This window comes from Pinus tabuliformis, chromosome J (assembly GCF_031772625.1).
Source record: "Pinus tabuliformis cultivar Carrire ecotype Pingquan chromosome J, CPIR1, whole genome shotgun sequence".
Lineage (NCBI taxonomy): Eukaryota > Viridiplantae > Streptophyta > Pinopsida > Pinales > Pinaceae > Pinus > Pinus tabuliformis.
This window is the reverse complement of record NC_142295.1, coordinates 1,188,005,142-1,188,021,781: the sequence shown is the minus strand read 5'-3', so window position 1 is coordinate 1,188,021,781 and position 16,640 is coordinate 1,188,005,142. Positions and strand designations below refer to the sequence as shown.

General features: G+C 38.5%; 1 protein-coding gene across 5 annotated transcripts in view; it reads left to right on the top strand.

The window, feature by feature from the left end:
* The first annotated feature begins 254 nt into the window (after window positions 1–254).
* The window catches only part of LOC149231330 (2-oxoglutarate and iron-dependent oxygenase domain-containing protein CP2-like), a 186,222-nt gene continuing 169,836 nt past the window's right edge, over window positions 255–16,640 (top strand). For 2 of the 5 annotated variants that reach the window (XR_016248057.1, XM_089379178.1), the window contains exon 1: window positions 260–1,000. Coding sequence is in view for 3 of the 5 variants with exons in the window: in XM_089379178.1 (XP_089235304.1) it covers window positions 665–1,000 (336 nt within the window). In the remaining 2 variants the exon portion in view is untranslated. Of the gene's footprint in view, window positions 1,001–16,640 lie in introns of all 5 variants that reach the window. The other 3 variants (XR_016248058.1, XM_089379179.1, XM_089379180.1) reach the window with 2 other exon arrangements.

The following is a 16,640-nucleotide window of genomic DNA, read 5'->3' as shown; positions in this document are numbered from 1 at the left end:
ATAATCCAAATGTTAAATTTATTTCCACTGTCACAGAAGATTTTGGATATTCCACCATTATAAACAGTTATTTCCACCGATTTTGGGTATTCCACTATCATAAACAGTTATTTCCACAGTCGTAAAAAAAGATTTTTGGGTATTCCACTATCATAAACAGTTATTTCCACCTTCGTAAAAAAGATTGTGGGTATTCCAATGGTTGAACCTACTATCATAAACCGTTATTTCCACCCTCATAAAAAAAATTTAAACATTCCTAATGTCAGATTTAAAAAAAAATTCCAAAGATTTTTGGCTGGCGAGCGAAATTGAGCCCGGGTTGACGGCTCATCAGAATATCGTATTTATATATTTGGTATAGTTGTCCGACCTTCTTGCTACTCCCCCTTCTCCGACATGAAAAAATTTGTAATTATTTAATATAAACGTTTACTCTTCGATGGCGGTTGGGATTTCCGTTTTCCCTACCAATTTGGTCATCTGTCAACCGTAATATAATTTCTTCCTGTACCAGACGTAGTGGGCGCTTCCATGCTTATTGCTTCTCACAGCACCCGCATCCCAGTGGTTTAAGGGTTTCTCGGAGTCCTTGGTTTACAGAATTTGAAATTAATTTCCTTGTTGCAGTCGCAGTATTTGATTTAGATCCCGAGCGATTGCAATGGCACAGGATGCTCCGAGGACCGGCAGGAAAAAATCGAGTGCATCAAAGTCCAATGGTTCTTCTGATAAAGCTCCCGCGTTGGCGCAGGAGGAGGAGGAACACTGCGAGGGAGAGAGAGGCGGAAATAATTCCATGACAAGGTTGCGCAAGGACCCCAATTTGGATCATAGATCAGACTGCTATGAAGACGTGCAGTCCGATTACCATCCGGCTCTCTTCAGTGCGTTGGAGCGCTTTCTTCCTCCTCAGTATTTGAATGCCGACCGCAACGTTAAGCTCCAAATATTGAACAAAGTTGTATCCAGATACGCACCCCGGGCAGATCGGAGTCGGGTAAAGATAACACTGAACAATATCGCTTATTTAGGGTTTTAAATCTTCAAAAATTTAATTTCATAGGTTTTAGTTGATTATCGAGTAATGAACCTAAGGCTATATTACCCAGCGCAAAATTACTTCAACTTGGGAGAGATTTTAACATTACACCTCTCCTAAGCAAGAACAATGATTTTTATCGTTTCACTATTTCATCTCATTTATTCATTCATAAAACACATAAATATCTTTAACCCAGTATTAAGACTTGTAAATATTTTTAATCCAGTACAAATTGATTTAACACGGGAGAGGCTTGAACCCAAGAGCAATGCCTTCTACCAGTTCACCATTTAGTCTTATTTATCCATGAATGAATAGATGAACCGAATGAAAATATACAAATTATAATATCCTCACCTATAATTTTAAAGTTTCCCTGAAATTTGAATGTGCTGCATTCCAAGACACTTTGTGTATGTGTTTGGGAAAAAAGATAAACTGTTTTATACCCTGATTAGTATCGTTGACAAGTTCACCGACTACAATTCAAGCTCCCTTTTATTATTTTATGAGGAGAGGTTTGCGTGATTTTCCAATTCTTTGGTCTTTTTATTTTTTAAACTGAAACCGGAAAATAATATATGAACATTGCTGTAGCAGAGCTAAACACCATAGCATACCAAAAGTACTGATATGGAGTTTTCATACAAAATTGGTGGCTCTGTTGAGCCAGATAAAGAGATTTGTGAATGTCTATAAATATTACATGCTAGGTAATCCTTACAATAAACTTAAAAAAGATACTTTGTATTCTAATTGGTTTGGAAACATAAGATATTAGTGAAACAGGCGATGGTTGAAATTTTCCTACTGGCCTACGTTGGAGGGGAGGGAATTCTGCTGTTCCATTTCCATGTCATATTTCAGTTGATGGACTGTCTCCTCCTTCTTGACTTTTTCAGTTTTCTTCTATAGAGTTTGAGAGTGGAATGAGGTCTTTGCCAAGGTTGATGACCATGTCCCTTAACATGCTGCACTCTGCTTCTAGAACATTGATTTTCTGTGTTTGTTGGACCAAGAGATTCATGATTGTTGCATTTTGAATAGTGCACTGGTGTTCGTTCTTGTGAACCTTGGGGGTCACAGGGGATAGAGATGACTAGTTGCATTGGATATACTGATCATGTCTTCGTAAAGCTATACAAATCTCCTGAAGGTCCCTGTAGTATATTATTTGAATTTCTAAAACTGAAACAGGGAGTGTCTGAGCTAAATTGTATCCAATCTGAATAGACTGAGATTCATGATTGTTGCATTTTGAATAGTGCATTGGTGTTTTTGCTTGTGAACATTGGAGGTTGCAGAGAATAGAGATGACTAGTTGCATTGGAGAGACTCATCATGTCTTATTAAACCTCTATGAATCTCCTGAAGGTCCCTGCAGTCTTTTGTTTCTAAAACTGAAACAGATGATGGCGGAGCTAAATTGTATCCAATCCGAATAGAACTATCCTTGGCACAGGGGAATTATTTTGCTGCACAATCCTACCAGCAATATAACCAATGCATTATGTCTCTAGAACTTTCTGTAGCCCAGATTAATATTACCAACACTTCTAGACCCTTAAACCCAGAGAAGCATGTTTCATGCATTGAAAGACCAGACCATTGAGGAACAAATTCTGAACACTCAGAGCCTAATCAGGTGCCATGAAAGAGAAGAGAAACGAGAGGCATTGCATAAAACCCAGGACCCAATAAAACTCTCCGAAGACCATACTCCAAAAATATTCCAGAAATAAACACCCTTTGGAAGTTATCAATGGTAAAATCCAAATATGGGAACCTATTGATCAAATTTCCAAAAAATGAACTAGAGGAATAGAGGAACTCTTTCTTATTGAATTTTAGAATGCTTGAGAATGTTCTAGGTGTCATTGCAAACTCCAAATCTGGGCTGCATCATTGTTCTACCTTGCCAATAGGAAGCCATAGAGAAGAGTTCAATAGGCTTACAAATCTCATTGTCGTTTTGGGCTATGATCAAGATGAGCTTGTTGTTTATTGGAATTGATTTCAAAGCCATTGAATTTATAATTACACTTGAATTTTTGATGATGATCAATGATTGTATCTTGGATTCCTTAGCAATGATGAGTCCTTGAAGAAGAGCATAAGTTGGAATGTCCCTGAGGGATTAATTGGCCCAAGGGACGAAGTAGCCTATTGATCCCCGTAGGCTATAGTCCTCGATAAATTGGAAATTCCAAAATACCCAATGTTGGACAAGTATCAGCTGGGGCAAAAAAAGCCCAAAGTTGGGGCTTGGTGTGAACATCAATCAATTAATTATAGAGAACCCCCCTCATGGAAATCTATAAATAGAAGAGGCTTAGAAGCACTTGAGGCATCATGGGTGTGGATCATTTTGTCTGTTCTTCTTTGAGCCTGAGGCTTTGAGGGTTTAAGACCCCTTTTCTCTTGGACTGATTTCAGTAGAGGTGATCCCACCCTACTTAGTCACCCTTCTTTATCTTTTCTATTGGTTTCTTTGTTCTGGCACACTGATTCTTCTTACAAGTAACATGAGGTATCTCAAGACAAATCTGAGGAGGTTGGAGGAATTCTTCAGAAGCTAATTACCTGGGCAGGTCATAGTACTGGTGGCCAAATCTTGGTGGCTATTCGTCTGAAGCAGGCCACAATCCCTAAGGCTGGCAAGAACGAAGTACCCCTGAAATCCTCCTGTAGTAGCCGAGGCCTTTTGGAATCTGAAGCACCAAAACCCCATGTCTGAGATAGGATCTGAGACATCTAGGGCTGGTATTCTGAGTTTTTTTAAGGATTTTGTGGGGTCCTATAGCAAACTGGGCATTTTTTGAGGACAATAATATCATTTGCTACCTGATGATTAATACAAAGGGTTTCCTAAAGCCAATTTCCACAGATCCGAAGTCTTGGAATAGAGTGCGGGTCTTGTAACTGAGTATAAAGGGTTCTGAGGAAGTTTTCCTCTGTTAGACGTAATTTCTGAGATCAGAATTATAACATTGAGCAGTGAAATAATTCCCTTTCTGTTTGAGGGCCGAATCCTTGTAAGTTTAGGCCATTTTACAGTAGGCCTTAACCTTCTTGGAGCTGGATGTCATATCTCTGAAGGCTGGGGTGTAAAACATGGGTTGATCTGCGGGTTCTAGAGCTCAACAAAAGGAGTCAGGCCTTCCTTGAAGTCTGATTTTAGGGCTTGGGTCGAGGTTGTGGCAGACAAAATTCCCTTGGAGATAGTACCAGTTCTGAGATAAGCTATGGATGAGTTCTTAAACTTGGCATTGGTTTTCCTAAAGCAGACCTCAGACTCAGGTTACTTCCTTAAGTCCTCTGACTAGAATCTGCAAGAAAAATAGTAGCTGTAATTTGCGGACTTGTACTGGTAGTCCTGAATTATTAGTAGTTAGTAGTTAGGTGTAAACTGTTCATTGGCTACATTTTGGTTGGACTGGAAATTTATTGATTTGGTTGAAGAATGGTTGAACGGTGGTATTGTTGATTGGATGGCAGTGGTATTGTGGATTGGATAAACGTTGATATTATTCACTGAATGAATAGTGATGTTACATTGTTGTTAAATTATTTTGGAATCCTTTTATACTGCTTGTTTGTCTCACAATTGAGCAAGCAAAAAGGAAATTTGAAACCCTAGGGCAAAAATTCTCCTAGGATATTACATAAGCCTTGGCTTGATTGTTTGTGGATATTCCTAGGCCCCAAGCAAATGATATTTCTGTTGTTCCTTTAGGATCTAATATGATCCCTTTACACCTACCACCCTTGGGTTCCTTTATATGTTCCATCGAAGAAAAGAATGTGGGATCTTTGCTTGGCTCTCCACTCTGGGAAGTCTTGCTTATTAAATCAAAGATGACATTAGATACTATTGTTTAGCTTAAAAATGCTTGAATTTATGGATTGAGCTGAGAAGGAGAATTGTCAAAATCATTCTTCCTTGGCTTGGTCCAATGATTGATGAGTTAACTTTCAATTGCATCTTGAATTAATATGTTTTTGAGAGGAAGCTTTTTGCTTTCGCTGTTACAAAGCTCCTAATTGAAAATAGCCTTGTTTTGAGCCAACCAAATTCTCCAATAGAGAAAGTTAGGAAGAACAACCCATAATTGCCTTAGGATGTTTTTGTTTTTGAAGGATTCTTTGTAATTTTTCTCAACAATAAAACCATATCCTTTTGTGTATTGGGCTTGTGCGAATGGAGACTGAGGTCAACAAAAGCATTTGACCAAACCTAACTAGAGAAGCTACATTCAAAGAAGAGATGCTATATGGATTCCTCTTCAGTGCAACATAAGACATGCCATGAGGGTCCTTGGATTGCTCTTTTAGAAGATTCTCTATTGTCATAAGTTTGCAATCATCCATGATCTAGCAAAAAATGTTTGTTGTGGGTGTTAAGAAATCTAGGGCAACTAGATTATATGTGATTTCTCTTAACTTGATAACTGCTTGTGATGTACTTTACTTCAACTTGTAGGGTTTATAATTAGCTTCTTCTTCTCTTGATTATTATAGTGTTCTTATCTTCAAACAACTATCAAAACATGAAGATCAATAGTACAAATGGACACAATGAAGATCAATAGTACAAATGGACACAAGATATAGGTTGCTAGCCATGGCCAAAACTCTCTAGAGAGGAAAACCCACAAGAAATTCTTCTCTTCTTATAGAATCTTCAAATGACAAATTCCAAGACCTTTAGACCCAAGACCTAGACCCCTCCAAGACCAAGTCAACCTTCAATGAAATTGTTCTAGCAACTTCAACAACTTTTGCAACTTCGACCCAAACAACGTTCTGCAACTTTGACCCCCAACAACAAATTTCGGCCTTTACTGCAGGCCTATGTTTTTCGACCTTTATGCACTAGCTGCAACTTCGCATGTGTGGGATAGAGAGGCTAATTTAGGTCTCCTTTCTTCTGTGCTTGGTTTGCTTCTTTCTTAGTCAAGTGGATGATACGCCTTTCCTTTTGATGCCAGGGATACCCCCGCACATACCCACAGTATGCAAGAATTTGCATAAATGCATCTGTCCCAGGGGTTTAACTCTTCAAAGGAGTCAAAAATTCAAACCATGAATGGTTAAGGCCCTTTGTTATGTAAAAAATTAGTTAGTATTTAATTTTAGGTTATTTAGATGAAAGGGCATGATCTTATGATCGTGCCCTTTCGTCTAATTAACCTAAAATTAAATAATAACTAATGTTTTACATAACATTGTCTTCCTCTCGAAAGAATGCTTTGAGGACAAAGCATACGTAACAACGGATGTTGTTGACAAAATGATTCGTTCTCCCAAGAAGCGTCTTCTTCGGGTAAGTCCTTCCACTTGATTAGATATTCCTTGATTGTACGTTGTCGAAGCTTTCTTTCTCTAGTAGATAACATACCTTCTGGTTCTAGAATGACCCTTCCCTCATCATCCAGGGATGGAAGCGTTGTTTGCGCTGATTGATTGTTGCCTAGTGCCCTTTTAAGGTAGGATACATGGAAGACGTTGTGAACACAACTTGTCTCTGGAAGGCTTAAACCATACGCAACTTGGCTAATCTTTTTGTTGATCTGATAAGGTCCATAGAACTTTGGTGCCAATTTATTTTTTCCTTTCTGTTTTAAGGATAATTGTTTGTATGGTTGGAGCTTGACAAACACCCATTCTTCGACTTCAAACTCTCTTTCGGTTCTGTTACGGTCTACTTGTTGCTTCATACGTTTCCTTGCATTATTCAAGTTCTTTTAATATTTGGACGATTTTTTGGGTTTCTTCCAGTCGATCATTAACAGCAAGGAGATTTGTCTGGACAACAGCTTTATCCTTCCATTTCGGGGTTTCATACCCATATAAAGCTTGAAATGGCGTTATTTTTGCTGATGTATGATAAGTGGAATTATACCACCACTCAGCAATATGTAACCATTGAGCCCACTTATTTTGTTTTTCTGTAGCGTAGCAACGTAGGTAGGCCTCCAAACATTTATTGACAACCTCTGTTTGGCCATCTGTTTGAGGGTGATAAGCGGAACTCATATTTAGGTAGGTTCCTATATGGTTGAACAATTATTTCCAGAGATTACCCTTGAACTTGGCATCTCTATCACTCACAATGACTTTTGGAAAACCGTGTAACTTATATATATTTTTGCAAAATATTTCAGCAATTTCTTTTGTTGAGTATGATTTCTTTATTGCCATAAAGTGAGCATATTTGGTGAGTCTGTCAACTACTACGAAAATCTTGTCCTTGCCTTCAAATACTGGTAATCCTTTGATAAAGTCCATCGAGATTCCTTCCCATTTCTGATTTGGAATGTTTAAAGGGTGAAGTAATCCCGGTGTTGTAATATTTTCACTTTTATTTCTTTGACATGTGTCACATTCTGCTACATACTTCTGAATATCGCGATTCATTCCCTTCCAAAAGAAGGATTGATGTGCATTGTAGTAAGTCTTAAAGAATCCTACATGTCCAGCTGACGGTGAGTCATGTGATTCCTTGAGTATCTTAAATTTAAACTTGGAATTTGTATTTAGATAGATTCTTCCCTTGTACCATAGGATATCATTCTTCCACTCAAGTTGACAGTGAGTCATGTGATTTCTTGAGTATCTTAAATTTAAACTTGGAATTTGTATTTAGATAGATTCTTCCCTTGTACCATAGGATATCATTCTTCCACTCAAATTTTGAGTTGTTGGGAGGGTTATTGATTATTGCCGTTAATTCTTGATCCTTGGCATACTCACTTCGAATTTCGTTAAGCCACTTAGGAACAACATCCAAAATTGCAAGTAGTGTTGGTTCTTCATCTTTCCTGGATTGGGCATCTGCTACTACATTGTCTTTACCTCTATTATGTAGTATTTCCAAGTCAAAGGCGATAATTTTTTCAATCCATTTTTGTTGTTCTTCTGAAAGTGTTTTTTGTTGAAGGAGATGCTGGAGATTGTCGTGGTCTGTTCGAATGGAAAACTTACTTCCTAGAAGATATTACCTCCACTTAGCTAGTGCGTGCATGATAGCGAGCATCTCTTTGTTGAATGTGGATTTGAGGCGTTCTCTTTTGTTGAGCTTCTTACTTTCAAAAGCTATTAGATGTCCTTGTTGCATTAATACTGCACCTATACCTAAATCGGAAGCATCACACTCAATGATAAATGGTTTAGAAATCTGGTGTTGCTAATACGAGAGCATTAGACATAATTTCCTTTAATTTTTCAAAACACCTTGCTGCTTCCTCATCCCATAGAAACGAATTCTTCTTTAAAAGATTTGTCAGAGGTGCAATTATATGTGCATAGTTTTTAATAAATCTTCGGTAATATCCAGTCAAACCTAAGAACCCTCTTAGCTTGGATATATTGATAGGTTTGGTCCATTCTTTTATAGCTTTGATTTTATTAGGGTCCACCTTTACACCTTCATGGGATATAATGTGTCCAAGGTATTCTACTTCTTCCTTTCCAAAGGTGCATTTGGATTTTTTTGCGTAAAATTGATGTTCTTTAAGTAGTGTAAGAACTTTGTCCAGATGTTGCAAGTGCTCCTTCCAAGTTTTACTGTAAATTAGAATATCGTCAAAGAATACTAATACAAACTTCCTAAGATGTGGACGAAATAATTCGTTCATAGTTGCTTGAAACGTTGCTGGTGCATTGGTTAATCCAAACGACATTACTTTAAATTCATAGTGACCTTCGTGTGTTTGGAATGCCGTTTTTGGTATGTCTTCCAATCTGATTCTAATTTGATAGTAGCCTGATCTTAAGTCCAATTTTGAGAAGTACTTTGCGCCATGTAGCTCATCCAACATTTCGTCGATAAAGGGAATTGGGAACTTGTTTTTGATTGTTATTTTGTTTAATCCTCTATAATCAATGCATAGCCTGAATGAACCATCCTTCTTTCTTACCAATACCACTGGAGCAGCGTAAGGACTTTTACTTTTCGAGATGATCCCACACTTTAAAAGGTCTTGGATTAATCTCTCAATTTTCGTTTTTTGGTGATGTGGATATCGATATGGCTTGATGTTGACGGGGTCTGACCCTGCCTTGACTTCTAGTGTATGCTCAATTTCCCTATTAGGCGGCATCTTCAATGGTAGGTCTTGAAATACTTTTTCATGCTTCCGTATTAGATCTTGTATCTCTAATGACTCTTCATTGGTCATATTTGCAAATAACATTTCTAATTGGTTACATCTCGCTGAGTGGTGGTATAATTCCACTTATCATATGTCAACAAAAATGACGCCATTTCAAGCTTTATATGGGTATGAACTCCCAAAATGGAAGGATCTAGTTGTTGTCCAGACAAATCTACCTGCTGTTAAAGATCAACTAGAAGAAACCCAAAAAATCGTCCAAATATTAAAAGAAAACTTGAATAATGCAAGGAATCGTATGAAGCAACAAGCAGACCGTAACAGAACCGAAAGAGAGTTTGAAGTCGGAGAATGGGTGTTTGTTAAGCTCCAACCATACAAACAATTATCCTTAAAATAGAAAGGAAAAAACAAATTGGCACCAAAGTTCTATGGACCTTATCAGATCAACAAAAAGATTGCGTATGGTTTAAGCCTTCCAGAGACAAGTTGTGTTCACACCGTCTTCCATGTATCTTGCCTTAAAAGGGCACTAGGCAACAATCAATCAGCGCAAACAACGCTTCCATCCCTGGATGATGAGGGAAGGGTCATTCTAGAACTAGAAGGTATTTCTTCTACTAGAGAAAGAAAGCTTTGACATCGTACAATCAAGGAATATCTGATCAAGTGGAAGGACTTACCCGAAGAAGACGCTTCTTGGGAGAATGAATCATTTTGTCAACAACATCCGTCGTTACATATGCTTTGAGGACAAAGCATTCTTTTGAGAGGAAGGCAATGTTATGTAAAAAATAAGTTATTATTTAATTTTAGGTTAATTAGACGAAAGGGCACGATCATAAGATCATGCCCTTTCCCCAAAGGGTGCCCATGGCGGTATATAAGCCAGGAACCCCCACTGTAAACAATCATCTTCAGTCAATTATTCATTAATACATATTTATATATATATTTTTCTGCGTATCAAAAAGTTTTCATTTCACCCACTATAACAGTTCCTTTGTATCGGAACCAATCACCCTGCCAAAACCTCTATATTGGGACTTTTAAACAGGGTTCAAGCCTTTGTTTATGACTATTAAAGTCTTCATTCTAAATCCTTCTATCGGGAATTAAAAACCCTTCAACACCTTTACATATCCCCTTGATCGCATATACATAACCACCTCTCATAACCTTGGTTATATATATATATATACACACACAAAATTGCATATTGGCGCTAAATCCTTTATAATTGATTTACAAAGGAAATTACACACGTAAACATACCTTCCGCCCTTCGTATGGTCACTGCACACATACCAAGGCTACCTCTAACGCAATTGTAATCGGGATCTTCACAGGTCATATTTGCATATATGCCTCACCACCTTCTGACCCGATATATGACTTTTCCTTTAGTACCAGGCTGCATCACTTCAACGCAAATACAAAGAAACATGTTGAAATCCCGCTCTGACTCATACATAGCTGGATTTCAAATCGTATACATTCGCCACTATAGATCCATCGAATCTGCCTTCTGTATCAACTTTCCGCTGCGTCAATCTTCTGAAGTCCGATAAGCGATCATGTCGATCTCTGATCGCCGATCGGCTTCATCGTTATCGGCGTATTGGTGTTCCATCGTATTGCACTATCGCAACATTCATAACTGTTAGCCTTTGACCTCTCGATATGTGATAAGCAATCAGATCTGGGCCGTCGATTTCGATTCTCGATCCGACGGTCCTGGATCTATTGCTCTATTGCAATCGCTCCCTCTATGGTCGGAACCCTTACCACTTCAAATCGTCGATCCGACCAGTTCTCCAGAGACGATAAGGTTATAAACTGCTCTTTATAGGATTTCAAGTCTGGAACTTAATTCCGACTGTGTTTTGCACTAAATTTTAGTGTAAATTGGATTTTGGTTTGCGAGACTTAATATTTATAAATAATTCCGCCGATGTGATGCTTCGCCCTTTTCCTCACGACATCATCTGGACCGTTGATCCTTGTGATCAAACGGCTCCTGAGCATCCCTCTTCACTTCTTTGTTCTTCCACTTAAACTAAATTTTATGCCATTTCCTCGGATTTCTATGGTTTTTGAGTTTCTTCAAAGTTTCGACCCTTCTGCTCTCCTGCTTCCCTTGAACTTAACTCATCGAATTCTCAGTTCACCATTCCTCTAGAGCTTCCTCGGACCCTTCAACTGGATTCAATGATCCTTCTATGATTCCTCTGACTCATTTTGTGCCTCTGCGTATCCTTTAAAATTCTGTTTGCAACCATGTACAAAACCTATGAACTCACATGAAATGCATTCATAAACACTCATTTCACACACTTACACAGTCAGGAATAAACTTCTGTATATCAAAGAATAAACAAATGGTTACAACTGAGACTTCTTTGTCTCTCAAAGGCTTGTTCTTCAATATCGTGGCCTCTCCTTTGACTCTGCCTGTAGGCTTACATATATGCTAGGAGTTTTGTTGAACTATCCTGGTTCGACTCCTATATCTACTGAACTCCTAAATCCTCTCGGTCCTCTATGTCCACTTCTAGGTTCAATTAATTCCTAAAGGATCTCCTTAGTTCCTCGAATCATGGAACTGTTTAAGAGTTACATTTGATTTGAACCCTTTTGTCATTACTCCCACTCATGTCCTCATTTATTCAAGAGCACTTACAATTTCTCTCACATATCTAATTAAATCACTTAAAGGTCCAAATTACATTAATTTATCATTTAGGAAAACTACTTCCTAAAAATACATGCCCCCCTATGTCTACTTAATTACAGTGATTTCCTCTTGGGTTTAATGCTCCCGCATTAGACTCCCAAAGTAGAAAATATTCATGATCTCTTGATCATGTGCCTTATGGTCTTTGTCTTCCTCGATCCCACACTTTGTTCTGTAACTGTCCACATGCTTTGTTCCCTTGTTGCTGTTGCACTTCTGCTGTCTTTTGCTCCATTTTCTTCTTCTTGTCAATCAGGTTCAAACTTTGATTGATCTTGCTTCTTGCTGCTACCATTTTCCTCCATTTGAACTGCTTCATCATCAGTTGCCACATTTCTTCAATCTTTGTTTCCAATACATCTTTGGACTGATCCATATTCTTTTTCTTACGTTTGTCTTCTTCTTTTTGTTTCAGGTCGTTGTTGCTGTCCACTAATTCTTCAATCTGCTGCTGGTTTTCTTTACCTACTTCAACTTTTGCCTTGGTTGCTTTGCTGACTTCTACTTTGCTTGCTCCAACTTTTGGTTTGCTTGCTCTTGCTTCAACGCTTGTTGTGACTCCTATGCTGACTCTTGCTTTACTTGCTGTCTCCTTATCATCCTTACCCTCTTTCATGATTGAATCATGACTGTTCAGCACTTTCTCCAACAAATTAACTTCTCTGTTCCATGGATTGAATTCTTTCACAGAATCTCCTTCTCTCATCTTTAAGTGGCTTAGTTGTGCCAAATCCTGCAGCATTTGCAACAAAACCTTCCTTTGTTATGGATAGATCATCAGATGTCCTTTCTCCATTTGCTAAGTCTTTTTCATAGACTTCTTCTTCTTTAACATCTTTTAGTAGATGTCCTTCTTCTTCAGTACATTTTGCCTTGCTGTCTCCTTGTAACTCTTCTCCCAGAGTTATCCTTGTCTCACCATCTGCATTAACATTCTCCTGCATTTTGTTTTCATCAATAACATTAATCAAACTCAATTGATTACCTTTTTGAGACAATATTTCTTCATTCTTCATTAGAATAAAATCTTGATTCCTCATTTCCATGACATTTCATCTCCTCTGAAGATATCTTCAAAAGGTTGCTTTTCTCCTACAATACTTGCCATCATACACAAACTATAAGTTTTAAAGATATAAGACTTTGTGGTCTCACTTGATGCTTCAGCCATCATATCTTCTTGCTGTTTCAAGTTTTCTTTATTACTCAGAAATCCTTCGATGGTCTCCTCTTCAAGATCCTCAAGCCCTTCACTTAGTTGCTTGATATCTTTCTCCAACTGCATATGAGACCTATTTATCTCATCTTCTTCCAAAACAAAATTTGGATTTTGCTTGTCTTCTTTCTCTTTTATGACAATATCAACAAATTGTCCTTCACATGTTTCACCTGCAAACATACACAAATTGTTAGATTTAAAATCATCAGACCTTTTCGTCTCAAGTTTCAGTCTTCAAGTCTTCATTTTAAGTTTCTCCCAGAATTTCTCCCTGTTCTGGTTCACAAATGGATTCTTCCATTTCTAACTCAACTTCCTTGAGTTTTTCCATCAGCCACTTCACTTGCATTTGCATTTGCTGTAGCCTTCTCTGCATTTCATGCCATTTCACTGGCTTCTTCCTCAAGACCCAACCTGGTCTCTGGCTTTCCTCAAGTTTTCTCCTCAATGCATTGAGTTGTTCTTTTAACTTTGCAATCTCCTTGTCAATTTCTTCTTGACTCATCCTCTTGCCATTTGCCTTGGCATCCTTTTTCTTCATCTTTCTTCTGCTGTGGCTTCTCTCTTCTTGACTCATCCTCTTGCCATTTGCCTTGGCATCCTCTTTCTTCATCTTTCTTCTGCTGTGGCTTCTCTCTGAACCTCTGCTATGACTATCAGTAGTCATCTGTTGAAATTTGGTACTGGAGGACAGGTGGTTCCCTTAGGGTTTGATCTTTGGCCTAGGGAAAAGTGTCCAAAAGAATTTAATTTTTCTCCTAAAGTGACTTTATAATTTTAAAAAGTGACTTTAAGTGATAAAGTTACTAAGTCTAATTTTAAAGTGACCTTTATAAAGTCAATGAAAAATTAGAAAGGAAAAGTGACTTTGGAAATAAATGACTAAGTGGGTCTTTATTAAAGTGGGGTGAATTAAAAAATAAAAAGTGAGATTTAAATGAACATTTAATCTTAGCCTTAGATCCCAATCTATTTCAGCCATTGGATTTAGGGATCACCCAAAAGTCACTTGAATCACCCAAAAGTCACTTGGGGTTAGATTAAAGGAGGAAAAGGTCATTAATTTTTTCATGATCAGATTGAGAGAAGGAGAGCAAGAGAGCAAGGGAAATTTCTGGACAGTGAGCTGTGGAGCTTCAGCAGAGCGGAGTTTTAGCAGCGGAGTTTCAATAGGGCGGAGTTTCAGCAAGTCTGTACAGCGGAGTTTCAGCAGGGCGGCGTTTCAGCAAGGCTGAGATAAGTTGTAAAAGTTTGCTTGCTAATTTTTGCTGAATATTTCTCTTACTGTAAAAAGGCATTTTCTAGAAATAAAGAAGAGCTCTCAAACTGGTTTTTCCCAAGAGTTGTAGGGGGTTTTTCCAAAGTCACCTTGACCAAAAATCTCAGTGTTTAAATGTGTTTTAATGGCTGTTTATTACTGTTGATTTTTATTTCTGCAATTTCCAGCATTCTGTAAAATTTCCAGAATTTGTGTTTTCTGCGAATTTATCGTTTTCCAGCTTGTTAAATGTATGGCTATGGGAAAGGGCATTTAACTATATGGGAGAAATAAGGAGAAACTGAAAACCGAGGTGGGAAATGAGAAATTTCTACATGGTATCAGAGATTGAGTGCTGAAGGACAGTTTGGGACAGCAAAAGGAAAAATTACAGCAGCTGATTTTTCACTCAGAAAATTCCAGCAAGCTGATTTTTTTCATAAACAACAGTTTTATCTTTACTACAACAGTGCTATTTTTCAGTTTTAGGACAGCAGGATGTCATTGGGATTGAGGGTGGAGGATAGGCTGGATGGGCATACAAATTACAACGTTTGGAAGGAGAGAATGCAGAGTATCTTTGAGGAGGCAGAAGTCTGGGATATCATGGTGCATACCACACAGAACCCTGTTGTTGTGCCTACTAATGCTACTCAGTTGACAGCTTATAATAAAAAGAACAAGGGTAAGAGGTTGATTCTAGACGGAATCAAAGACCATTGCATTCCTCATGTGAGAGGAAAGAGCAATGCCCATGAGATGTGGACAGCATTGTCCAATCTCTACCAAAGTACCAATGAGAATCAGAAGATGGTCCTGAAGGAGAAGCTGAAGAACATTAAGATGGGTAATGATAGTGCAGCTAGATATCTCACAAAGATTACTAATGTGAGAGATGAGTTGGTAGCGATTGGAGAGGCCATTCCACCCACTGAGTTGGTGCGGATTGCATTGAATGGCCTCCCCCGTTCATGGTTGAACTTTGCTGATGGGGTTTGTGCACGTGAGACCCTTCCCACATGGGAGAGGTTTTGGGATGATTGCATTCAGACAGAGATCAGGAAAGGTCAGCTTGGGGCAGCCAAGCCAGTTGAGCAGGATGAGGATGTAGCACTGGTGGCAGGGGCAAGAAAGGCAAAGGGAAGAAGCAAGCTTCCACAAGCAGTGGTGGGGGCAAAGGCAAAGGTAAAGGTAAACAAGGGAATACACAGAAGGACTATTCCAAGCTGAAGTGTTGGAATTGTCAAATGATGGGACACTATGCAGTTGTGTGTCCGGAGAAGAAGAAGAAGAAGAAGGGGAAGAACCAGGACGTGGCAGCTGTTAACTCTCGAATTTGCCTCAGGCTGAGGAAAGCAAAACTCGAGGCAACATCAAACCACGCTCAGCCTCGTAGCTAGCCCTACGAGGACAGGAGAGGGCTCTCTCCGGGTCTATCTCGGCAAAAGGTCTTCAAAGGGGGTGAGATGACTCAAATTTAATACTGATTTTAGGCTAGTAAAGAGATAGGAAAGTTTTGATTTAGAGTTTTGAGTTTTTGTTGGAGAAATGGGAAAACCAATTTTGGGTGCGGGGATTGAGGTCAGATTTTTGCAGAGATCGAGTTGGGGCGAGGTAGGCAATAGTCTTGATGCCTTTTGATCAAGTGTATGGACAGATCAGATTGACAAGGAGTTGAAGAGGGCAAAGAGAATTTGGATCCTCTTCAAATTGACGAAAACATAGAAAATCAAACAAACTTAAAGGCAGAGCATAACAATCTATGGATTCTACCTTAACACTTCATTTGTTCAATTGCAGAAGATGAAAGAAGGAAAATGATACACATTAACAACTTACAATTACAGAAAGAAACACACCATCAACACACAAAGCCACAAGGATCCCAACAGGTGCTGCAAAATCTCTGATCTTTCCTTAGCCCAAATGTGAAAAAATATGTACAATAGTGTCCAAAATCTTCCCAAGAGTCCAACCTGTGCTACTGAATGAAAATTTACATATATAGATCAAACTAACCTCATTCCCTACCCTCTAGGGGTCGAGCTCCTCCTTCTAAGAGCAGTTTCAACAAATTCTAAACATGGAGCAGGAATTTAGGTGACCAAAACAACCTGCCTCTAAAAAGAAGGAAACTGATTCATTACATTAATTGTTTGCTAATTTGTGAATGAATCATCTAGAAGAAGGTAGATAGGTGCCATGTTACCTTACATACATCAAATCGAATCATGTTGGGTCAAAAATCACATCAAGGAGTGAAA